Below are 26,807 nucleotides of genomic sequence, written 5' to 3' on the forward strand. Positions count from 1 at the left end.
AGAGGAATCCAGCGATACTGCAGAAGCCCCTGGAGGCTGCCACCACCAAAAGGAGCTGTTTAATATTTTCACAGCTAGCAGATATTTTACTGCTAGCAGATAGGAGATGACACTTTGATCTACATGCATCACATTGATGGTCTCTCCTTCCCTGAAGTCTTGCTGGGGAGAACAGCAGAAGCCCTGTCACTTGTGGGAACTGCAACTGGGATCAGCACTAAACCAATATTCTTTCCTGCAATATTCAAAGATGTTTACATCTAGGAGACTTGGATCCAGGAGACTTGGATTCAGCATGATTTAAAGATTGAACTCTACCAAGCAATGCAAAATACAGCGAGCAGCTCTGCTCCAGCCCAGAACTGGATGATAGAGGACCAGACAGACTGATCATGACATCCTCAAACACCGTATGTGGTCCAGCACCTCTTTTCCACGTCCTCCACATAAGTCATGCCACCAAGCTAGTGTTCTCTCTGCAAGGGAGAAGTTAGACACCTTGCTGGTCATCATGAGATCACATGCACAGCACTCACCCTTCTCTGTCTATGTGAGGCAATGGGTGTTTGGAGGTGTTTCGCAGCTTCCTGTGAAATTGGGTGAAATCTAGTTTTTCAGGCTGCAAGTCCCACGTCGCACCACTAGGAGAGAAAAACAGGGAAAGACAAAGAAAGAAAGTCCACACCACGGAGCTGAAGAGCAGAGGGCACATTGAAGCCTGCAGATGAGGAAAGCTGGTACTTCTGGCGGCACCGCTCCCTGCTGCAGAGCACATGGATTTGGGCCTCCAACCTTCATACTGCTCCATCATGTTTCTTTTCATTTCTTCTGGGTTTTTTAGAGATGCTGAGCTCCTGTTGCTTGCACTAAACCTCTAGTTTTGATGTATGATGCACCATGATGTGGCACACACCTTGCTAACTATACTTGCTCCCTGTATCAAGAAGGTATTGCAACAGGTAGTGGTCTGGTCCACGCACTGGAGATGTTCTCTGTGGTCCTGCACAACCTGCTTGCTCCAACGGCCTGGAGAAAGTTCTAAGTGGGACTAGATTCTTGCAGTGCTTCAGGCACAGAGAGAGAGATATGTATAAAACTGAACAGAAAGTATATCTCACCACTCTCCCCACATTGAAGCAGCAGCCGAAAAGCTCTTCTCAGCAGCTGTGATGCAAATGCATGATTGCACCACCAATTAATGAAACAAAAAGTCCTGGAGCAGTAGTTCAGAGCTGCCTCAAGTCTTGCCTGTGCAGCTCTGATGATTACAAGTAATCATATCAGTACTGGTTTCAGATGTTTGGACTGCAGACCCATCCAGTAGCTTCTCCTAAGCATGTAGGATGATTTAAGTAGATTGATTGTGCTCAGTGCCGTGGGCTAAATGGGGATGGGAAGGAGGACAAGCAGAGATGTGAGTACTGGCAGGGTACTCACTGGTGCCTGGGTACCGGCAGGGCGGACAAGTGGGTGAAGGCTAAGAGAGGGCACAGTCCATCTCTCATAAAGTGTTTTAAAACCAGCTTACCTGAAGGAGTCAAAGGTGTTGGCAGCCCAGATGTCCGTGCCCAGCATGTCAAGGGAGCTCTCCTTGTTGCCATTCTAGGAGGGAGGGAAAGGCGGTTACTTGCCAGAAGGCACGTGGCGCTATCTGGACCACGGCACAGCCTGGCACAGCCTCTCCTGCCGCCAGCCGCGGAGGTGTCCCGGCGCTGTGCGTGGGCTTCTCCACTGCTGGGTGAATCCACACTCACTGCAACGCAGAGTCCCCTTACCTGCTGCAAAAGCGCACCGCGAAGGCAAGTAGTGATACAGTTTCAGCCTTGGGGACACAAAGCTGTGGACAACCTGGAGCAGACAACACATAGGCTCAGCTCTGACTCCAGCCGTGTCCTCCTAGCCCACCGTCCACAACCTCCAAGACCCACCAAGGTCCAGCGGGCAGGTTGATATACCAGCCACAAAGACACCCAGCTTCAGAGTCACAGACCAGTTGAGGTGGGAAGTGACATCTGGAGCTCATCTGGCCCAACCCTCCTGCTCCACCAGGGCCACCTGCAGCCAGATGCCCACAACCACGTCCAGATAGCTTCTGAATATCTCCAAGGATGGAGATACTCTTCACCAGAAGCTAACAGACTCTGCTGTTACCAATAAGGATGGGAAAGTCATCTTGCTTGACATAGAATCATAGAATCATAGAATGGTTTGGGTTGGAAGGGACATTAAAGCCCATCTAGTTCCAACCCCCTGCCATGGCCAGGCACACCATCCACTAGACCAGGTTGCCCAAAGCCCCATCCAACCTGGCCTTGAACACTGCCAGGGAGGAGACATTCATAGCCTCTCTGGGCAACCTGTGCTGCTTCAAGGAGTCATGGTGGCATGACTTCTCCTTGCTCTAACAACAGGTGTGGGGTGTCAGAACCCTGCACCGTGCCTCCTCTGCCATGCAAACCAGCAAATTCACATGGTTATTCTGGTACACATCCCACCAACACTAAGGTGACAGTTCTTTCCCCTCAAGAAGCAAAAGCATCACAATATAATCAGGTGGGAATTAAGAGAAACCTCCAGCAAACAGCAAAGCACCTTGAATTTTGCCATGCAGCTGCATTTGGCTAAAGCAAGACCTCACACCCATCTTTGATGGCTCCTTTACAACCATCAGCCTACACACATCCTCCCCACAGACAGAGGGGTGCCCTCTCCATCGTTTACAGGCAAAGAAGTAAAGCATGTTGGATTTTGCCAGGACCATTCAAGAAATCAAACTTGACTCAGATGCATATGGGATGGACACGTAAGTGCATTACAAATAGGAAATCCCGTATTACCAATTTTCTCCCAACAATCCTTACACAAATCCAGATTATTCATAATCTTGCAAATATTCAGATTATTTAAGTATTTCAGCCTAAATGGTCCCACTCTGGTGAAACAAGTGATGGAAAACATGGCTTTCATATATTCCCCATCCTATAATTTCTGCCATTTTCAAATATTATAAATAATAACTGAGACACTAAAAACTCATAAAAATTTGGCCATTTCTTAATGAAGTCCCAGACCCCAAAGTGCATGTGCAGTGACTAGTCTTTTCCCAATGAGCAGGACGCACATCCTTGGTGCACGCTATGGATGGTCACACTTTGCAGCCATTCCTAGCAAAATGACCAATTTACACACCAGACACTCCACACACAGCCACATTGCTCCTTTCTTTATCTCCTCCAAAGGGTCTATGGATTATACTTTTAAGTTTCGGACATAAGAGGGTCAACATGTTTCTGCACAGAAACATAGCAGCAGAAATATATAACATTCTCACGATCAATTATGGAAGCTGAGCTTTTTATTTTAGGCAAATGTAAGCAAAATTTTCTCCCACCAAGGAGACAAATTAGTTTTCTAACTCCTTAGAAGCATCTTCATGCAGTATAATGAAAATACACGTGTGCAGGTCTTTACAGCTATCATTGAAAGAAGAGATACCTTTTCTTGCAGACAGATCCATTTCTCTTTCCATTTCCTATGGACATGGGATATTTTAAGAACCTGTCCATGAGCCAGCTACAGTAGGATTTGCTATTGTAAAACATTTGGGTTCAGGGAGAAAGACTGGGAACATGTAACCAGTTGCAATGAGTCTGAGACATATCAGCAACAAAGATACTAAACAGCAAAAATTTAAGATAATGTGGGTTCCTAATGCAACAGGTCATGTCCTAAAGTTGTTGTCCAAATTCAGCTTGGTACAGGGTTCTGAAGAGCCCCTTCCTGAGCCCTCCGACACCTCCTAATCTGCAGTGTGAGCGGAGGGAGCACAAGCTGTCTCACCCAGCTCCCCCACGTCTCCTTGGCACATCAGCACATCCGTGCTCCACCAGCGAGCACAAGCGGGTCAGCCCCAGCACTAATCCCAGCAATTAGGGGAAATCACAGCGATGGTTCAGGTGGTGCAGGAGGTCAGATGGGTGCAAGCTTCTAAGCAGCTGGATGCTCCCACCCAACTGGGCTGCAACTCCTGGTCCTCCTTGATAATGGAGATGCTCCAAGCATTAGTCAGACTCCATAAAGACGGTGCTGGGCCGAAATGATAACACGCCTTGTCATTAAGTCATGAGTCACTATGGTCACTTCAAGACGTCCTTTCAGTCTTCGATGATCTGTCTTTATAACCAGTTTCTGTCTTGACTTACAAGGCAAGGAGGACGCTGCTGCCCAAGTAAACCTGCGCTGCAGGGTGCTTACTAAAATGCTCAGAGCACAGTACCAAGACTTAATAATAAGACTTTAAAAAAGCCAATTCTCAAGTCTGGGAACAAAAAAAAAAAAAAAATTGCATGTATTTAAGAAAAGAAGTGATTTGCTGTCAGTTCCCCCAGGACTGCAATTATAACCATAAGCAGTTTTAACATGAAGCTCCCAATGACCCAACCCTCAGCTCTAGATAATAATTTTCACCATGAAGGGGTTAATACTGCTAAAAATTAATTAAGCCACTAGGAATGATGATTGTGACTCACGCTGGCAAGAGTAACATCAGTACTCAGAGAGATCAGAGATCTGGTAAAGCAGATCCTACACGCAGTATGGTTTAAATGCATGTCCATAACCTCTGTCCTCCAGCCCCTGTGAGCACACACCATCTTCACCCACCACTGCCCAGCCCCTGTGGCTGTCCACACAAACACAGGGACGGACTGCGACACCAGCCACGTGGCTTCTGACTGTTGACCCACGCATGCAGCCTCAGCAAATTCCCCACAAAGTCAGCATTTGCATGCACGCAGCAGCTTTACAAAGCCCAGCTCAGCGTGCCACCAGTTCCTCTCGCCACTCCTCATTACCATCCTCCAGCAAACCACTATAAACACAAAATCATGCTCTTCATCGCACGATTGCAACAGCGTTATCTCATCGCTGTGTTTAGCATTAATGTAGAACAATGCCAAGTGGTCAGCTGAGCCTGTGGTATAAATTCAGGGTTTATGCTGTGTCATGTGTTACTTCTTAAACATTTTTCAGTTCTGCCTTTGAGAAGATTCCCCCACCTTTCCTGCTTCTCAGCTCCCTACAACCCCTGGCTGCGCTTTGGTAGAAAACAAAAAAGATAGATACCTAATTGTTTGAAAAGGCTCTGATTAAAGATTTTCTTGTTGAAAACTGCAAGTTTTTGTAAGAAAAATAAGACATATTTTGAGGAAGACTTTATTATCCCTGCTCAAAGAAAAAGGGATATGTTGAGTCTTGCTCCTCCCAGAAAGGACCATCGCTTTCCAGCAGCAACACAGTTCTGCAGGTCCTCTCCCATGACAGCATGGCTCAGGAGGACAGACTATTTCCTCAGGCTCTCCAGGATGGATGAGATGGATCAATGGACCAGGACTTTGACCACTGGCCCCAAATCTCCTAGAGTTTGCCCTCCACTTCTGGCACAACCAATGCTCATGTGTGCAGAAGTAGAGCAACTCCAAGAGGAGAAAGGAGAATGGAGGTTGACTAAAGCACTCAGAAGAGGTCCCTGGTCTAAGTTCAAGCAAGGACTGGACCTAAAACCAAATCAAAAGCAAACTCTGAACATCTTTTGCAAGGCAGGAAGGTATCTCCCCATCTAGCCCTGCTGACAGCTCCCACAAAAAGCAGCTGGACTCGGGGTCACCATTTAACACCATCTATGTGGCGTCCACTCACATATCAACTTCTAATGAGGATTTGCCAAAAAAATAATTACAGACATCTCTTAATTTCCCAAAATTAAAATACTCCAAGACTTCAAATAAAGAAAGAAACTAATTTCCTTGGCATGAAACCAGCTGACTAAGGACTTCTTTCCCAATATTAAGGCACTCAGCACACCTCAACAGCCTTCTTGAGGCTGAAGGACAGCTCCAGCCCTCAGCAGCTAGGTCACACATTATGCATGAATTAAGTAAGTCTCTGAGGTGTCCTTCATAATTGAAATGCACTCACACCCTATGTGTAGACACACACACAAAACATGTTGTTAGGAGGATGCCTCCAATAAACAGCAAGCAAAGGACATGACTTCAGCACGTTGCTACCAGGTATACCTTGGTCGATTGCCTGAACTGGCTGCTTCTCCCGCGGCTGCCAGACCTGGATCCAGATCCACGCCTGGAGCCCGATCCCGGCCGGGATCCTGTGCTCCCACTGCTGCTGTGATCCCACTCTTCCTGGAAACAACAAACAGCTCGCTTTAGTCAAGGGCAACGCTGTCCCACACCCACAAAAACCACTGACCCCATGAGCCAGGAGAGCTCCAGCTCCCAGACCACATGTGCAAGCACCTACAAAACCATGGCCATGCATGGGGCTTTCCTGGAGTCCTTTGACACGTTCTGTTTACACATTGCAAAGGGATGACACTGTGGGAGGCTTCAATGAAGATTTGGCTGTCGTGTTCTAGTCTATTCATGGGGAAAATAATACTTACCTCCCCTATCTTCCTGAGGTTAATTACGCATATTCAGCAACACCACATCCTTTAAAATTGTTTATATATCCTTAACTCCCCTCTCAAGCCCAAATCAACTTCTCAGTCAGTATTTCCCTATGCTTTGTCCACCATTGGAGTCCAGCTACTTACATACCTGAAAACACTTGGAGTTCACCAGAAGACGCATTACACAAATAACTATTTTTGCCTATTAAAAAGCTGTCCCCAGTGTTCTCCTTTATTCTCCTAACACTTGTTCTGCTGTCAAGCAACCTGCAGGTTTCTTGTTCAGCCAGCAGCCCTCAGGACAAGATGAGTCATCTGAAAACCAGAATAACTCACCCAACCAGCCCTATCTACCCAAACATCCCACAAGGTGCTTGGGGAGAAAGATGGATATTGTCAGGGTAATTGCTCCAAAAGTTTTGCTCAGAGGCTTGGGAAAGTGGCTCAGAAGCTTTGAAGTGACCTAAGATGATTAAAAAACCCCATGAAATCACAGAGTGCAGAATATTCAACTCTTTCAAGTACTCTGAAAATCTGGGAAATACTAAGGGGACCATGTGTTTCGGGACTGGTGTGAGACCTGACACTTAAAGAAGGCTTCTCATGTTCAGACATCCTTGCAGGGCTACATGAGTCCCTGCGGACACTCCATGGGCTAAGACAAGGGCAGAGCCACCTTGGCCTTCAAGAGCCAAAAGGACTCACCAGCAAAGCAAGGCGTGAACTCCTCTTTGCACACAACAGCCAAGTCCAGGTGACTAATTTGGGGGCACAGACCAGGTCTCAGCTCCACCACTGCCACCTGGGTTGGATGGGGCAGGGAGACAGCTACACAGCAGACCCTAAGCTACCTAAGGTGATGCTACCCAGTGGTCCAGCGTGGACCTTAGCACATGTGAAACATGTAAGGGTTTACCCAACACGAAGGACTGGAAGCAAAACACATCAGTACTGGTTTCTGTGTTGCTCCAGCTGCACTTTTGCCATCCTCAAACCTAGCAAGTCTCAAGCAAGCTCAAATATATTGTGGTTGCTATAGCCTAAAATCAATACTTCAAAAGAGGAGGTCAACTGTTTTTCAAGTCGTATATAGATGAAATTTGAGAGAGTTGTGGTTATTCCCATGAGATGTTACACCAACAGCAGAAAGCACCTTCTTCCCTCCTCGCCATGCTGTGACCTGAATCTCCCTGTGGCTGAGAAGTACCGAGTGGCACAAAGTTAAGGGAGTTGTTAAATTGGCATGGAAGGAGCAAACCCTTGATTGATGACACTTGTGAGACACAGGGAGGTGGTTGCTTCAGGAAGCCTTGGGGAAGAGCGAGTCTTGCAGGCATCCTGAGAAGTGCAAATAATCTTCGATGTGGGAAAGATGCGTGCCAACTGAAAAGGTGGTTGGGAGAAATGAACCTTCACCACCTAGCTGTTCAAAGGATTATTACCAATTTACTGTATTCTACACGCTGAACATCTTGTTCACCTATGCATGAAAAATTTCTGTGCCAAATTTTACAATGTGATCAAGTGAGCATATGCACCCTTCACTTTAAGAGACATTTAAAATAAACTTCACCATTAGATTATATTTGGTTGACCTAACTTTTGGTTGTGGTTATCTGCAGACAACCTGAGGCTATGCAAATTACAGAAACATGGCTGGCCACAATAAAACCCTTGTGAGAAATGGGGAGATTGGTACCACCATGCATCAATGTCCAAACTCACCAGGACAATCCCATGGATACGGCACAAACCAGTCAGATAAAAATCACAGGTACCCTTTCAGTAAATCAGCTTATCTCCTGGCTTTAACTCATGGCCTGGAGTCTTTTACCTGTTCATGTTCCTTATCTTTATCATGCCTTATTAATATTTATATTTGAAACCAAATTATTTTAGAAATAAAAGTTGTCGACCTAAAAATTGTTGAAACTTCTGTTGAAGCTGAAACAGTCCAACCGAGTATGACCTAAATATGCTCATGTTCAAACTCACCAGCACAGCCAAGCTCCATATTTTACCTAAATTTCTGACTAATTGTCAAAGATGAACAACTTTTTACTGCTGCTTTACTGACAGGGGTTCAAATCTCCAGAAAAGAAATACATCCACCAGAAAGCTGGAGAGGGACTGTTGACAAGGGCAGGGAGTGACAGGCCAAGGGGAATGGCCTGAAGCTGCAGGAGGGGAGATGGAGATGGGATGTGAGGCAGAAATCCTTCCCTGTGAGGGTGCTGAGGCCCTGGCACAGGTTGCCCAGAGAAGCTGTGGCTGCCCCTGGCTCCCTGGCAGTGGTCAAGGCCAGGTTGGATGGGGCTTTGGGCAACCTGGGCCAGTGGAGGGGGTCCCTGCCCATGGCAGGGGGTTGGAACTGGATGGGCTTTGAGGTCCCTTCCAACCCAAACCAGTCTATGATTCTATGAAACTCTCCCAGACATTTCTGGTGGCTTTGTGTCCTCTAACAAAGTCCTTTGATGCTAAAATGAACCCTCTCTGCACACCTACTTTCTGTGGAAGCAGGGAAGCTCACACCAACCTCACAGGTGATGCTGGAGGAGTGGGTAAGAGTATGCAGGTAACAATCGTTTCTTAAAAACCAACAGCCGAGCAACAAAAACCCTCCACCAGCATCATCGTAAAACCCATAAAAGCTCCATCCCAAACCCATACGGGCAGCTGGACTTCAGCAGAAAGCTGAGGGTCTGTGGCAGTGAGATGCAGCACTGCTCACCCTCCATCCCGCAACACGGCCACCTACGTGTCTCCCACACAGCGCTCTTGCTAAATTAATCCAGCATGTTGAAGGAACAGATTTGTCCGCAGCTCTGACAAAAGTTGTAGAAACAGTTGTAATGGCATAAAATTCTCCATCCCATGCTCTTACCTCCTACCAACCCAATCCATCATCATCTGGCCCCATTACTTTCTGCTATGCCCTCAAAAGACCAAGACTCTCCTAATCTCTCCCAACACCCCAAACAACCCTTGAACTCTTGTTCCCAGCTCTGATTTGGGCTCCTCCAGCTACCATTCATGGTCTACACTCACCAGCAGGAGATGGGACCTCTGAGCCACATTTTGGGGCTTGGACGGAAACATCACTCCCTCAAGAGACTGATTCCCAGCAGCTGCTCTCATCCATGCCAATCCTTCTGGCCAAGCTCTGCATCCTCTTGGGAACACCAAGGCTTGTGCACATTAACATTGCCAGACACCCTCCTTCGTAAACTAGCTGTCAAATCTAACATTTGCATTTTAATTAGCAATAATCATATGTTTCACTTACACTGCAATTTTCACCTTTGCAGCTAGCTCTTTGAGGCATGAACTAATTAATCCCGCTCCCAGCTCAAGAGTTAATAATTTCTGCTGCTTCAGTGCAAGTTTGAAAATCCCATTTGCAGAAAAAGGAGGTAACTTTCCCCAATGCACAGGCAATAAATGGAAATGCAATGACCACCTGTGTGGTTGCTCTCAGTGACGATAAGTACGGGTGAAATTGTCTGTGTTGGTAGAGGTGTAGACCAACCACGGCAATACAACAAGCTTTACGTGGCCCGAAGACATCAGTAGATTCTTGATGGGATTCATGTTCAGCTGTACGTAAAAATCTCAATATTCAATGTACAGCGTTCACAGCCTAACGTGGGCCAGATAAAAAGGAAAAACAACAGAAAGCTAGAGGACTTCTCAGGACACAACAGTGTCTGAGATATATCCCCCAGCATTGACAATGGTCTCACCACTGCACCTACAAGGAGCTCCCTAGATCAACTTGTGGGGTGTCCTTCAAATGACTCCCAAACTTTGATTTTTAATCCTGGTCAGAACAGAAGACAGCTATCATGTAAAAGGTCTTTTTTTAGGTTTTTCTGCAGCAGAGGTTTTCACGCACCCACTTTGTGCTACAGCTAAACCTTCCAGTTATGCAGAATTTTGACACTGGGTTCCCTGCTCTTCTAGACCTATTCAAGAACAACCACTCCAATTTCTCTATGGAAAAATAATGATTTAATTATTTTAATAATTTAAAAATTAGTAAAAACCATAAGATTAGTCTAAATATTTTAATAGGGACAAGTAGGCCTGATCACTGCTTTGGTAAAGGCACAGCAGAAGGGACACCAAATATCACTTTTCCACCAGGAAAAGTAAGGTATTACCTATACCTATGCCACAATACAGGACCAAAGGACCTGATGGGCTTTGAAGCAGGAGGATAAGCCTCCAAGATCTTTCTGGATGCCCCAGGAAAGGTCCAAGGCTGTGTGGTTGTGTTCCTTCCAGACAACAGTGAAAGAGATGTGTTAGCCGAGGATGTGCTAGATAGCTCGTTTATGCACAAGGATAAAGATGAGGAGGAACACTGAGAGCAGTTAGAATAGCACCGAGAACTTCAGACGTGCCATGGAAACCCAGCAGCAAGCCTCTGCCCAAGCCTTGGAGGAAACAGCTCACATCATCCCTTTCCTGCCAAGAGTTGTTGACCTGTTCAACCAAATCTGGAAGAAGAACAGAGACCTACTGAAAATTTCACTAATCTAGAGCATAGGAAGCTCTCCTTTCAGTGGGCAGACCAGCATCACCCTGTCTGCTCGACACAAATGGAAACTGAGGGTGACAAGACATCTTCCCACATAAGTCACTAGTGACACCAGGCCTGGAAGACACCTTCATCCTCTGTAAGGAGCAACAGTTCTCCTAAATCAGGCAGCAAAGCAGTGAAGCATTTCACTCCCAGATCTTCAGACACCCAAGCAGGTGTCTGCTTCATGAGCAGTGGTGCTGCTTCACAAGGTGTATCTCAAACAGAAGTCCCAGAGAAAGTTCAACCTATATATTAGCTAAAGGACTTGATATTTTAGCAGTCCTCTCCAACTGTAATTGAACAGGGCTGCATTCACTACACAGAAGGAGTGTCACCCAGCAATTACTGGCAGAAAACCATTAAGTGACTGTTTTTCTCAGAGCTGCTCTTTGATCACGGGCAGGTCACCCCACTTAAAAGATTTAATTTCTTCCTCCATCAGGCAGGACTACACCACCCTGTATTCATTGGCAAAGCCTCAAAGTAACTCCCTGTCTTTCACTTTCTCTTTTTCTTTTGGAAATGAGACAAAGGTGACTGCAACATCTATCAACACCTACTTGTTCCAACAGGTCTTCAGCGTGGCGGCCAACCTCAGCCAAAGTCAGTGCACAAACTGGCCCTAGGCTATGACACAAGCGGGCTGGTGAGATGGGGAACCTCAAACTGCTCCCTGATGTTTTGCTGAGCAAGAAGATCACTGTGCTTCAGATCCAGACCCAAGGATGGGCAACTAAAGCCAGACACTGTCTGCCTAACCAGCACAAGGAAACGAATTACATCTTTGGTTGGGAGATCCTGCCAGACTCTTCACAAGGAGCACCCACCCACTCTCCAGTGCTGATCTGGTTAGCCAAGGATTTGGTGCATTACACGCTGCTGGCTGATGTCAGCGGATTTAAGCTAGCAAGCACACGACTTCACCGCTGACTTGAGAAGTTTATATGATGGAGGTGCTGGTCTCAGGAGCCTCAGCCCAACTCTGGAACTAGTGACGTGACCACTGCCTGAGACCATGATCCCTTGCACCTACATCTGCAGCACCCATCATGGAGGATTTCCTGGTGTTTGACTGCAGGCGGTCAAGCAGCACTGATGCCTGCAAAAAAAAATCTCTGGAATTGCAATAGAAATCTGCACTGATACTTTCTTTTTGCACGTTCTGTAAAACTAAGTTCCACTGTGCATTGAAATGTGCTGTTCCCCAGGAGACAACCTTCACACGTCACCCCATCCCTACTATTGCCTTTGCTTTGGCAACGTAGCACCTTTCCAGCCATGACTTCATATCTCATCATCAGAGAGGGCTTTAGACACATGCAAGAGGGACCTGAAAGGTTTGAGTGGATCCGCTCTGCTCCCACACACAGAGCAGTCAAAGACACCTCCCCCAGCTGTACGTCCCCAGGTGCAGGCAGGTCAGATGTCCTCTGCCTACAGTCTGAGCTCACACGACGCAAAGCATCTCCTGCCTGGGAACATTTTGGCATGAGAACAGTGCTTCTTTGAGTAATGGAGACATGGAAGGTAAAATTTCATGTGACATTAGCTTTGATTTTGTGGGAACTTCTCACACTTTCCTTATCACTAAGGGTTCAGACTTGGGCTTGGGTTCGGACATCCTTTGGCAGGATGTGCCAAACTCGTTGACAATGGCACACAATCCCTGCAACGCCCTCTACATCTCCACACTACCAAACAGTGCAGGACACTCAACATCTTACATTGTTAACTTGTCAGTGCAGCCTTTGGGATGCTCTTCACCCCAGCCAGCTAATCCTCTCCAACCAGAGCCCAAGAGTGGAAACCCACCACCTCCACCTGCCACAGGCATGTTGCTGTTTCTACTGGCCTATTGGGAAGGCAAACCAAGTCATCTCCTCCACCATCAGCTCCTCAGGGAAGACAGCAGAAGGGTGCTACCAGCAGGGTGTAGGATAATCCAGATGTGACCCACACACCCTGCCTGCTCCTTCACTGCTCAATAGGAAGGCAACATGACTGTCAATGGGAGAAGCCTCTGACATCCCCAACCATGCAACGAGTCCCTGCTGCACCTGTTGGGACATGGACACACATGCAAATAAGCAGTAAAATAAACTGCAGTCCCATTTACTGCCAACAACACAGGCTTTCGCTTGGTGGTGATGGGTGACAGTCAGCCACCACAGGGGAAGAGATGTATTTGGCCAGGAAGGGGATTTTCAATTCTCCCTCTCCCATTGCCAGGAGAAATGGGACAAAACTGCAGAATCACTTTGGTTTTTCTTAATGCCCTTTCCACAAGAGGAGCCTGAGATGGAGTAGCTGCCAGGTCTTTCATGTACCAAGAGCTCCTCTGGCTTTCTAAATACACACCATACCAGAAGTCTTTTACTTAACGAATTGCTCTCAGAAATATATCAAAGAGATTCCTACTTGCAACAGCCTCACAAGGAGTATGCAAATAAAGTATTATATAAAATCTTCCCACTGGATCTTTTTAGAAAAAAATAATCCAAACATAAAAAGATTTAAAATGATTCCATTATCTAAACTTTCCTCATTTATATAGGCAATATGGTGCTCAAATAATATCTTGCATACAGCGATGGAGTGGTCTTCACCCCAGAGGCTCACACGGAGCTAGCAGACCTTCTGGGGGGTATTGCTGAAATGCAGCAGGGCTCGGCAGAGTACAGCAATGCCATGCAGCAAACAAAAGCATTCAAAGTTGGAAACAAGGAGAATTATAGATGAGCTGAATGTAATTATAAGGCCAGGATTTTCTCAGTGCACCAGTTCACAAAATGTATCTCATGAGATCCTCCACGAGAAGACTGTCTTCTCACAGCCACCTGCCCAGAGAACTGGAAAGACCAGAGGTTTCCAGGGCAAATCTTCTCTATTTTTAAGCAACTGCTTTGTATGGGATGCACAGTGCCAGACTACAGCACTGACCCCCATATAGTTTCCCACAGTTGCTAATAGCAGATATCTCACCAAGGAGTGTAAGAGCAGGACAAGTATGGGCTGGTCTTTCCCAGAGATACCTGACAGCATCAGAAAAACAGCAATTTAGGAATATCCTGGACTGCAGGTTGCATCAAGACACCTTATTTTTACTCTTAAATTGCACATTATTCAGGAATTGCTCTCAGCCCCACACTTCTACAACATCCTGCGGATGCTTATATACACACATATTATATACAAATGTCTATTTAAATATGTAATACACCTATACGCACACAAAAAAAATCTTTCTTTTATTTGCCTTAACCTTGCAGGATCCTAGAGACGAGAATTTCAAAGGCATCAGGCACTTAGGGATGCAGAGGGGCATTTTCAGGGATGGGAAAGTCAGCTTCACTTTAGGCTCCCTTTCAATCTTTAGGAAGCCAATTAGTTTTGAAAATGTGGCCCCAGACTACTCTGCCTTTGCAGAAAAGGAACAAGATGCTGAATATATTTTCAGGACTAAACTGGATTTCCATATAAATGCCCTTTCTGATTGTCAGGTTAGAACTATGTGAGGCATATCACAGTCACTGATACATAACCGACATTTTCACAGTAGCCACCAGAAATCTCAAATCGAAGTATTTTTCAACTCAGACTGGTGCACATCGCACAACCAGCAATGCAGAAATCTCAACTGGAAATAAAACAGGAAAAACAGGAATTCGATTTTCCAACCAAATCCCTCAAAATCCATAAAAAATTGCAACAAAAAAACCTTAACATCCCTTGGGAAATAATTCGCCAGCTTTTTCCTTAGCAGGTTTGAAGAGCAATTGATAATTTACATTCAAGACAAACACCTTATAAATGAAATTTTCCTTTAAAATGTTTAAAGCTACTAGTGAAAAATCAACAGCCGGAAACTGTAATAAACTGAACCTAGTCCTCACCAGCAGCATTTCACTCGTATATCAGAAACGCTGCCTGGACAGAAGAACAATAGCTTGCAGTTCCTTTTTGGTGCCAAGGAAAATTTGTCACTCGCTGTTAAAGGAAGTCCAACATGGAGAGAGATAATTATTAGCTCCGCTGCAGGCTGGGAGAGAGCCCAAACACAGGGAAAACAGCTTGGGCATCAGTGAATATTATTTGTAAATAGAAAACAAGCTTCGTGCTGGAGGAGATCAAATAGATTTCATGCCCAGGAAAAGAAAAAAAACAAACAAACAATTAAAAAAACCACAAGTTGAAACAAAAGATGGCACGGTACGAGGTAGATTAAAGATGTCAGGGCTGCATTGATTGGAGTCAGGAAAGCATCACTTGTGCGTGACTCCTGCATTTTCCTGTGGTACCCACCAGAGCCAGGGACCTTCTTCCCCAGGGAGAATACCAGTCCTGCTAACACCCTGAGCAACCCAAGGAGGCTTGAAGGGAATGGCCAGCCTCCCAGCTGAATTTCAAGGAGCCAGCTGCGACGGTGGGAGGGAACCCAGCTGGGGTTTTGCTGTCGAATATTTCAGAGCAGATCAAAGCTATAATAAATTAAATCCCCAATTCCATCTGGCACCTTCAGAGGCTCATCTAAAGCAGTGTCGCCATACAGCATGCACCTTCCTACACAATAAGATCTTGTCTTTGTTTTGTGCAGGTGTTTGTATAGATGCTCCCAGCATCCCTGCATCCAGGCACGCGGCAGGGAAGGGACGTGTAAGCCCCCGTCCTGCACCAAGCACCTTCCAGCATGGCTCTGTGAGGAAAGAAACTGTGCCCAAAACGGGATGCTGGAGCGACAATACGCACTGCTCAGGCTGGCACGGTGTCTTGTACCACCCTGCAAGGGGCTCACAGGCTTCTTCTCACAGATCCCACGCATGGGACTGAAGCCTGGAGGACATCAAGCAGGGCAAGAGCACCAAAACCACCAGCCTGAAGCCCCTTCTCCAGGTGGGACATCCATCAGCCACAGCAACTGCAAATGCTGCTTCACCCTTTCCTGCAGCCAGCTCAGTCTCATATCTCCTCAGGCGAACGCTGCTCTTACAGGGCTGATGGACGCATCGTGGCACAGCAGCTCCTCAAACAGGTGACAATGGTCAAACCCATGCCTCCACCCTACCCAACCCTCTCCCACACCAGTGCTTGCACAGAGGAGGGACAGCCACCTCCAGTGATGCCAGCAGCACTTGGAAGACACTCTTTACTGATGTTCACATCACGTACAACCACCAGAACCAACTCACACCTGGCTTCTGTCACTGTAAACCCAACACAGGCTCTCAGCACGTGCAATTTTGCATCTTAGCCCAGTTCAGCCTCTCAGCTATTTAATCCTCTTCCCTGCAACACCATCCTTGCACTGCAGCATATAACCAAGAAGCACAACTACACAAAGCTCCCCCATCTCAGCTACATCTCATACTTCCAAGTCAGCTTTGATGCTCCAAATAGGTCCCTCAAACAGGTGGCAATAAGGAGCTTTTCAGGAATAAATGTGACACTCAGTATTTTTCTCCCTTAATTACAGAGCAATAAGCTCCCAGTCAAAGCATCCATCTGCACATTGGGATGTTGCTCATCTCCTGTGGTTTCAGCAGAAGCGAGCTTTCGGCAGCCAAGCAGAGGGACACGTATCCCCTTCCACGGGCGACAGAAAGCTGTACAGATGAGGCAGTACAACAACAAAAGCACAGTTTTGGCGAGGAAGAGCTAAACACAACCCCTACCTGATTGTGTTCGTGAGACGACGAGCCCTTCCCTCGGGATGGGGAACAGCTTCCATCAAGCTGCTCGCTACAATCCGCGGTCCACTGTAAAAGGGATAAAAAAGGGATTGTATAAAATAATAGCTGGGCTGGGAAAAACTGCTGTGTCAGTCCGCAGCGCACAGCAAATGCTGTCCGGCCAGAGGCATGACTGTACATGTGCAGCTCCCCCCACCTTTTTCAGGATGATCCCAAAGGCTTTGGCTTGGAAATGCTCCACCCACTGATGGTGAGCAGAGGGAAGATAAAGGAACAACTGCAGGAAGGCACCTGAAATGATGCTTTGCAATAAAATGCATCACCAGTACTTCCTTGCAGACTCCAACAGTGTTTGGTATCTTGGGCATACGGTACGCACCAGGACAGCTTGGCCAGATTACTCTTTTCCATGGACTCTTCCATAGAAAGTTGGGAAGTTTCTGTTTTTCCCAACTCTGTTTGCTTCAGTGACAGATAGGAGTTCTGAGCTGCCAAACCCCTGTGTTTTTATTTTAAAAAACCCAGAAAACAGAGCTCAAAGCTACAGGTTTGGCCACTGCCATACGCCACAGCCGTGACGTGCAGCCTGGATGGCAGCCCTGCTGTCACACCGGCTTCACCCCATGGTGAAGGACATGGGCATCAGGGGACTTTCCAGCCATAGGGGATGCCGAGCTGCTTAGACCAGCTTCCCTCAAGGCTTGACAGCAAGGTGCCTCCACCAAAATAATTCAATTTGGCATCATTTGGGGTTCTTTCCCCCTCCAATAAATGAAGGGCTACATCATACTGGAGAAAAAAATACAATTTTAAAAAAGTAGATTTCACTGGACAAACATGAAAGATGCTGCTAAATCCTAAAGTAATTTTGTCCACCACTAACCCCGCCCCCCCCCCCCCCCAACAAAGTTGAGACTGAACCTTGGTGACCAGCCCCATTTCTGAGGTCTTTCATCCTGGAAGTGCTCAGCTGCCGTACAGACATGCATCGCTTGGACACCATCGCCAAGGCTGATGTGCCAAGAGAATGAAAAGTCAGTTCCATACAAACAGCTGCTATCTGATAGCTTTTTGCCAGGTATGGATGAGGCCAGAAAATAAGAGGAAGAGCCACCACTAGAACTGCCCATGATCCCTGCACAGCCCTGCCCTCATCAGAGAGCCCATTCTAGCTCACCAGAAGGGGGAACCTCAGACTCGCCTTTAATGAGCTCATCAAAGAGCCCACCACTCTTCTGACACCTCTGCTGACCCACTTGGAGAAGCTCATGATGCTATCACGCTTGAGAGTCTTCTACCAGACCTACGTCTATCTCCTTTAAAATTCTGAGTGCAACCATGTGCCTAGAAAGGTCTCCCAAGGTCCAGCTCACCTATTATTATGTCCACAGCTTAAAGAAAATTGCATTTTCCCTCTGACTTTCCTCTTTTTCCTGGTGGGAGCAAGGTTGAAGACATCCCCCCATGGGAACATCCACACTTTGAGATTCTCTAGGCTGGTGATGGATTCAGCTGCCCTGCGAGTGGTGTGGAGGATGAAGCAGCATATAACGCGCCTCCCAGCATGGAGAGCAGCTATTCAGGGATGTGGTACCATCCAAGCATCTCTGCACACATGGGTGAGTGGATTTATCCACTCTTAGGCAGGGAAAACTATTACAGCCACAAGGAAACAAACCACAGAGAGATTAAGTAACTTGCCCAACTTTAAAGATTAAGTTGTCAGCAGAACCTTGCAGTTGAAAATAATTTTCTTGGTCTCAGTCCAGCACCTTCCCCCTAAACCCGTCCTTTTTCCTCCAGCTCTCATTAAGAGGGAACATGCCGCCTTCAGTCAGGCTGACTTCCACTCAGGGTTACTCCAGTGAGCTGCAGAATATGGAATATGTGCGTGTTTATCCCTTGCTTTGATAAGAAGTGACGAGGAAGAGAAAATCAGAAATAAAAATTCCTGATTATTTCTTATACAAATCTGGGGTAAGAGGTGGGAAAATGAATATCTTTGGGAGAGAAGAGATAATTTCTTAGAATCATAGAATCATAAAACGATTTGGGTTGGAAGGGACCTCAAAGCCCATCTAGTTCCAACCCCCTGCCATGGGCAGGGACACCCTCCACTAGACCACGTTGCCCAAAGCCCCATCCAACCTGGCCTTGAACACTGCCAGGGATGGGGCATCCACAACCTCTCTGGGCAACCTGCGCCAGTGCCTCACCACCCTCACAGGGAAGAACTTCTGCCTCACATCTCATCTCCATCTCCCCTCTTTCAGCTTAAACCCATTCCCCCTTGTCCTGTCACTACACTCCCTGATAAACAGTCCCTCACCATCTTTCCTGTAGGCCCCTTCAGGGACTGGTAAGCCGCAATTAGATCTCCCCGGAGCCTTCTCTTCTCCAGGCTGAACAACCCCAACTCTCTCAGCCTGTCTCCATAGCAGAGGTGCTCCAGCCCTCCGATCAGCTTTGTGGCCTCCTCTGGACTCTCTCCAACAGCTCCATGTCCTTCTTGTCCTGGGGACCCCAGAGCTGGATGCAGTACTCCAGGTGGGGTCTCACCAGAGCGGAGTAGAGGGGCAGGATCACCTCCCTCGACCTGCTGGTCACACCTCTTTTGATGCAGCCCAGGACACAGTTGGCTTTCTGGGCTGCCAGCGCACACTGCTGGCTCATGTTGAGCTTCTCATCAATCAACACCCCCAAGTCCTTCTCCTCAGGGCTGCTTTCAATCCATTCCCTGCCCAGCCTGTAGTTGTGCTTGGGATTGCGCCGACCCAGGTGCAGGACCTTGCACTTGGCCTTGTTGAACTTCATGTGGTTTGCACAGGCCCACCTCTCCAGCCTGCCCAGGTCCCTCTGGATGGCATCCCTTCCCTCCAGCGTGTCGACCACACCACACAGCTTGGTGTCATCGGCAAACTTGCCAAGGGTGCACTCCATCCTGTTGTCCATGTCGCCGACAAAGATGTTGAACAGTGCCGGTCCCAGTACCGACCCCGGAGGAACACCACTTGTCACCGTTCTCCACTTGGACAAATACATCCCTGAAGACATCCCTTAAGACATGGCTCAATAAAAGCAGGTCACCTATGTAAAAGCCCATCCTCACTTACTGGCCCATATGCAGCCCTAAAAATATGAAATACTGCATCTTGCTGGAGTTTCACATAGAAATCCTAATTAAACTTACACACCAGTGGTCTGGGGTACAACCACATTTAGCTGCTTTATTTGAGATGCCTCTAAAAGTGGTTTAATTAAAAGGTTCAATGTTCAGATCTTTCATTATTATTCATTTTTCTTTTAAAATAAAACCTGACCTTCTTTAAAGACAGCATTCCCAGAACTGACATTAAAAACCCAGTAGCTCCTTTTTTTTTCAGGGTAGGCCAGAAAGGAAACCTAAAATCCCATTTCCACAAATGGGAGATGGATTTGGTTGGGCTGCCACAAGAATTAGCAGGTTTTGTCCTTTAATATGCAGAGGGAGCCTGGGCTTATGGGCAGAAGTGTGTACAGCCTGCAAGTGGTTGTAAAACTTTGACTGCTAATTTATTTCTAATTCAATAGTATTTCTAAACTTGACATGTTGAATACAGCAGCACTTGCCTGTTTGACCTGAAGCCCCTCCAACATGTCACTTCAAACACAGCCATTTTCCAGCCTTAGGTTAAAAAAATGCACTCTTAGGTTAAAAAAATGCACTATAAAGTACTTTGGATTACTTGATTTTTAAATTTATTTTCTCCCACTTCTAACAGCTTTGATCCTCAAATTGTAAAAGACCTCTTCAGCAAAATCTATTCTTAAAAAGGTTCCTTTGATTGGTAATTTCTTTACACCGAGCTAATATATAAAGGGTCCAAAGCTCTAGATTGGATCCTCAGCTCCAGCAAACCTGCATAGCTCAGATAAATCAGGTAAACACTGCTGATATCAGATAAGGATGGGATCCTTCATATATAGAATCACAGAATGGTTTGGGTTGGAAGGGACCTCACAGCCCATCCAACCCCTTGCCATGGGCAGGGACCCCCTCCACTAGCCCAGGTTGCCCAAAGCCCCATCCAACCTGGCCTTGACCACTGCCAGGGAGCCAGGGGCAGGCACAGCTTCTCTGGGCAACCTGTGCCAGGGCCTCAGCACCCTCACAGGGAAGAATTTCTTCCTAATATCAAATCTGAATCTCCCCTCTTTCAATTTAAAGCCATTACCCCTTGTGTGTCACTACAGACCCTACTAAAAAGTCTCTCTCCATTTTTCTTATAAGCCCCCTTTATATATTGAAAGGCCACAACAAAGTTCCATTGGAGCTTTCTTCTCCAGGTGAACAACCCCAACTCTCTCAGCCTGTCTTCACGGGAGAAGTGCTCCAGCCCTCTGACCATTTCTGTGGCCTCCTCTGGACCTACTCTAACAGCTCCATACCTGTCTTGTGCTGGGAACCCCAGAGCTGGATGAAGTGTTCCAGGTGGGGTCTCTGGGAGCAGAGGAGGAGAATCCCCTCCCTTGACCTGCTGGCCATGCTTCTTGTGATGCAGCCCAGGCTATGGTTGGTTTTCTGGGCTGCAAGCGCACATTGCCAGCTCACTTCAATTTGTCACCCACCAGTGTCCCTGTGTGCTTTTTTGCAGGGCTGCTCTCAACTCATCCATCCCCCAGACTGTAATGATACTGTGGATTGCCCTGACCCAGATGCAGGACCTTGCACTTGGCCTTGTTGAACTTCATGAGGTTCATGTGGGAGAGCAAACTCCTCTCTGCTGGACTGGGGGACATCATTGTCTTTTGCACGCTGGGGTGCATGAGGCAGGGGACAGGAGAAGTAGGCACCTCCAGGACTAGCAGGAGAGCACCTTGCCCTTGGTACCCCAACCACTCCTCCCAATTTAAAGGCAAACCAAAACTCTAGGGAGGGAGGGACTCATCTGTAAGCAATTAATAGACTTGAGCATGAAATGAGAGACAAAATGACCTGCAACAAAAATTCTTTGCATGCTGGAGGAGGTCACGGTGCCAGACAAACCCAGCCTGGACTCAGCCTTTCTCCCCATAATAGCACCCCCAGCTCAGCTTTGCCACGTAGTCTCGTTAGCTGTTAAACTAACAGTAACGCTTAATACAAAGTGGTCCGGGGATCTCTGCTTGGGATCAGTCTCCCTTGCAGCCCATATAAAGAGACAAAGACCGAAATCAGACCAGCAGACCACTCCTGCAGCACAAACACATCTCAGCTATCCAGCGATGGCCTTATCCTTAAGCTTATTTCATCCTCATAATCAGTACGTAAGTGTTCTCTAAGCTAAACATTTTATCCTACCTGCAAGGTGGGAAAGCACCTCTATCACAAATGGAGAATCACAGCAGCCTTAGAAGCCCAAGGGTGGGGACTGGAGCCCGCCACTCTTTGCACCATGGGCTCCTTATCCCTTCGGCAGTTCACATCTTCAGCACGCACCTGGCACTCTGTGGCATCAGAATATAAATGATTTCCCTCCAAACAACAACAGTGGTTCAGGAGGTTTCATTTCTCTTTGCGTTGGACCTAAAATGTCCAGTTTAGGAACAAATCTAACTAGAACCGCATAATTCCTAATGACAGCATCAAGCCACATCCCCGCTAAAACCATCCCTCTGTTCGCTGGGTATTCCCATCCTCTGAAATACAGCAGTTTCCTTTTCTTGCGTAACAACCATGATGCAAGCAAACAGGTTATTACACATATTAAAATGCCAACAAAAGCTACACTTTCGGGGAGCATTTGGGGCTTTTGATTGACCTTAGGTCTTGGCTGTTTCATGGACAGCCCTGTGCACATCTCACTACTGAGCAGCCCCCTGCTGCAGCCCTTGCAGCTCTTCCCAATCCCTCCAGGATTCTTCCACCCTGGCAAAGCAGCGTGCTGTTTGGGATGGAGAGAGGCACCCTTCATTTACAAATGAAATGTCCTTCATTTATAAATGGGAACCTTGGAGAAGTCAAAAAGCTGCAGGGCACACACCTTGGAAAAAGAAAACCCAGTTGGCAGGAGACCTCTACCAACTGTTTGGAGACCTCATATCTGGTTGAACAAGCAAGCTGCCCCAAATCCCGTCTTTTATTATGCCCTGCTTTACACCCCAATGCTCAAAACACTTCAGCTGGACATGCGTCCCCAACCCAGGTGACAAGCCACCGGCATCCCCCAGACGCTCTACCACCCCACACTGTGCCCTTCGCCCACCTGTGAGACGTGGGACTGTGTCTTCTCGCTTTCACCATCCCCCTCCGTTTTATCTGTCAGCAGCCCCTGGACCTGGTACTCGAGGACGTAGCTGTCGATGAAACGCTCCAGCTCCTCGATCTCCTGAGAGCGGCTGCTCCCTGCCTCTGAGGAGGCTGATGCCACCGACGAGTTCTCCATCCCTTCAGGAGAGACACCGTGAACAGAGGGAGCCTGAGAAAGTAAAATAAAAAAAGGCAAGAAATGATTTCCCAGTAATTATAAAACGGCTAAAAAAAGCAGTAGTCAAAGCCTATCAGTATTCACAGGCAGAATATTTTTGTTGTACATCCAATAACATTTATAATAATCCTAAGTGGTCACATTTAGAGTTTCCATGTGTGCATAAACAAAAAAAAAGTCCCATTTCTGTAATAGTCCTACATCTAAGGACAACAACGGACATTTTGCTTATCCTCCTTCTTAAAATCCAAACTACTGAAAAACTCCAGACACATGCACAAGATAAAAACAAAATTAAAAAGCTTAATTTAAAAAGCCCATGGCATTAGCTGTGCTGGATAAGGGTGATAAGCTGGGGATGACAGACAGGGGCGTGAGGAAGAGGATGATAATTGAAAAGCTTCTCTAGGACTGCAGCAGTAAATGATGCCGAGTCAACGGTGTGACTGTAAAGTGAGGAGGTTTGCACATGGAGGTGAAACAGAGATCACACTAGAACCTGTTTTTAAAACCTGTCCTCGTTAAAAATGAATTAAAAAGAGTGAAAAAGGGGAAAACCCTGCAAAACAACAAAGCATGTTCTGCATAAACCAGTCGACTGGCAACAACAGAAGAAATGATGCTATATCTCCGGCTGAGCTCCGAGTCAGCACAGCCCCAAGCCCCTGCCACAGCAAAGGTATCACCTCCACGGAGACACAAGCCCATATTCATCATGACCAGACATGGGTCATCTTCTCCCAAACTCAGCCCTGCTCTGCCAGATCACCAAGCGCCATGGATCCATGGTTTTGCAGGTTGGAGCAACATGTAGAGGTCCCTTCCCAGCTCCAAGGGGCCAGAGCTTTCAGGAGGATAAAACCCTTGCCCATCTCACCAGCCAGCTTGCGTGAGCTCTGCAGGAGAATGGCTCTATAGCAGACATAGGGGCTTTATGATGCTTTTAAGATAAAGCATCCTCAGGATGCAAACTGAGTCTCTTAAACCAGCAGACAGCCCAGCCGAGACACAAACCTTCAGAAATGGGAGCCTGAATCACTAAATGTTCTGTATGTAGGTTTTTAACATCTTCTCACTGGTTAAAGTGAAAATACAGAACAGAGGAGAAAGAGAAGGCTGTGCAAACGCAAACAGATGTATATAAAAATTAGGTCATTAGCTTTAAGGCTTGATTCAGCTACCCAAGTGTCCCAATAGCCTGGCTTATCCCTCCCTCCAGTTTCTGCTCCAGGACAATAGCCATCTCCTAAATATGTATATGTATATTATGGCTAGCAGAACAAGAAGCCATTATCCAGGGGCTTACACTGCAAACCCTATTAGGATAGTCTTGTTCAGGGCACAGATCATCAAGGAATTAAGTGTTCTGCTGCAAAACAAAGCCAGATCCCTCTATATCCCCAGCCCCTTTCCAAAGCCAACACATGAGAATGGATACACCACCCCACATACACCTCTTCAACCAATGCAAGAGACTGAACTCAAACCACTTTTATCTCCTTCGATCCACATTAAAATTATTGAATTAAAAACCTTAGCAAATCCTGCAGTTGTCCCCTAAGCATGGAATGAACACATAAGGACATCAACAGCTGACATCCAGATCATCTGAAGATGTCCATCTAATGAAGAAAAGCTGATGAAACCTCAAATGCAGCATTGCTAATAAAGGCAGCTCTAATGATGTTCAAGTGGATGCTCCTGTGATCACTATGTGCACCTATCTGGTGCACCCACCCCAGATAACATACTCCTTTGAAAGCTGGCCAACATTGTTTTCCAGCAACAGACAGGACTCCATCCCCGTCGTGTCACTGAAATGACACCTCCTCTGCCACAGAACAGGGAAGCTGCTTAACAAACCACACCATCACCAGGGACAGAAATGAAAGGTACGCTCCACAGGTAAGCAAAATGCACAGAATGGTCCTCCTGTGGTCTCCTGAGACGGAAACGGTACCAGGAGACCTTCACCCTGATGAAAGTGGCCATGGATGCTTCTTCAAACAACACTTAGGTTTGCAAGACTCCTAAACCCCAGGTTGGAGCAAGGAGCTATAGCTTGTACATCTAATGGCTGCAAAGCCAACACAAGAACTTCCAGCCCTTGAGGACCACACATCGGTCATGTGAGCAAAGATGGGTACAGTTTGCTCTGAGGATGGGACTATCACCACCCAAACCACCCTCTCACGTGGTCCTCTCCCTTGCCCACACCTGGGGTGCCCACAGGCACAGTGTGGGCAGTGGGGACCGGTCCAGCTGCAAACACCTGCAGATGACACTCTTCAGCATGCATCACCGGATTTCCTGGGAGGTCTCTCCTCAAGGTACTGACCCAAACAGGAGCCACTTGGTTTGCAAACATGGACTGAACCCACAGCAGCAAGAAGGACAAGAAGAGCCATCAAAACAAAGTATTTTCCATATGACATAAAATCGCTGCGACTCATTGCTGTGGGAGATGAGACTGCTCTGGGGGCCTGACACCCTTTCTTTGGCCATCAGTCAAGTGCTGGCTGCACGTTCACCCCAAACTCTGCATCCCACATCCAGAGAAGCTGGGGTGAGTGATGGGGAGGGGGGTCAGCATCCCCACTGTCCCCCAGCCAACCACTGTGGAGTGAGCTTGGACCAACCCCTCTCCTCCTTCCTATTTCTCCATGGCTGAACGCCACTGACACCTTAAAGAAAAGAAACCATCAACTCCTGTACCTGGGCTGGGCATGTTTGCACATGAATTAAGCTCCAAACCAGCATCTTGTGGTAAGACACATACTCCTCCTTCCCTGCAGTTGGGAGGGACAAGACATCCCACCACATTGCAGGACGCCAAGACTTCATCCCTCACTCTCTCCTTCACTGGGAATTGGTATTTACAGTCTGTTTTGAGACAAGTATAAAATTACCAAGCAAATTTGGATTGAGTCACATGCCATCCGGAAGGGAAAAAGAAAAAAAAAAAATCTGTTACCAGCTCGTGTAATTTCCAGCTCCTGAACTATTTCTCATCTGTCACTTCTGAACAATTGTGGCTTCATTTGGAAACTGCTGAGAACGAGCAGTTCTGGCCTAAGGATTTCATCTGCTCAAGGAATTATTCTCAAATGTGCCCGGACTGTCAAAAAGGCTCATTATGTAGATCAATATCACACATTAACTCCTGAACAAAAATCATGTGGCGTATTAAAAAGAAGAAAGAAAAAAAATAGACCAAAAAAAAAGAGGAGCCCCAGAGAGCATGGAGCCCTGGAGGAGGGCATGCTTCTCCCCTTTTAGCTAATTAGTGCCAATTACCAAATGGAAAGCACCAATTATGAAACAGAAAGTGCTAAAGAAAGAGTTGGGAGAATAGGTGGCTGCAATGAGTCCTGGAGGGCACAACATTGTGGGGAGGTGACGACATGAGGTAGAGGACAGCTGAGACAGGTGGCATTGCTTGGGATGGAGCAAGCAGAGTCAGAGGGTATCCTCCATCCCCTGGGCCCACACAACACAAACCCAAAGGTTTTTTTGCTTATTTTAAATCTTTTTGAAGGTGTCACTGGAGGAAATTGAGCCCAGGGCACCGGCCTGGGGATGCTCCTCCTTGAACACCCACAATAAAGCATGAAGCA

General features: G+C 46.9%; 1 protein-coding gene across 5 annotated transcripts in view; it reads right to left on the reverse strand.

The window, feature by feature from the left end:
* Positions 1-26,807, reverse strand: part of CTIF (cap binding complex dependent translation initiation factor) — a 149,413-nt gene that overhangs the window by 95,541 nt on the left and 27,065 nt on the right. For 4 of the 5 annotated variants that reach the window (XM_054810078.1, XM_054810079.1, XM_054810077.1 and 1 more), the window contains exons 2-6: positions 22,969-23,181; positions 16,727-16,810; positions 6,078-6,200; positions 1,529-1,602; positions 537-641 (exon numbers count right to left, since the gene is read on the reverse strand). In XM_054810078.1, the coding sequence (XP_054666053.1) occupies positions 537-641; positions 1,529-1,602; positions 6,078-6,200; positions 16,727-16,810; positions 22,969-23,148 (566 nt within the window). In that variant the 5' untranslated portion in view covers positions 23,149-23,181. The remainder of the gene's footprint in view (positions 1-536; positions 642-1,528; positions 1,603-6,077; positions 6,201-16,726; positions 16,811-22,968; positions 23,182-26,807) is intronic. The other variant, XM_054810080.1, reaches the window with a different exon arrangement.

The sequence above is a fragment of the Grus americana genome, chromosome Z (genome assembly GCF_028858705.1).
Source record: "Grus americana isolate bGruAme1 chromosome Z, bGruAme1.mat, whole genome shotgun sequence".
Taxonomy (NCBI): Eukaryota; Metazoa; Chordata; class Aves; order Gruiformes; family Gruidae; genus Grus; species Grus americana.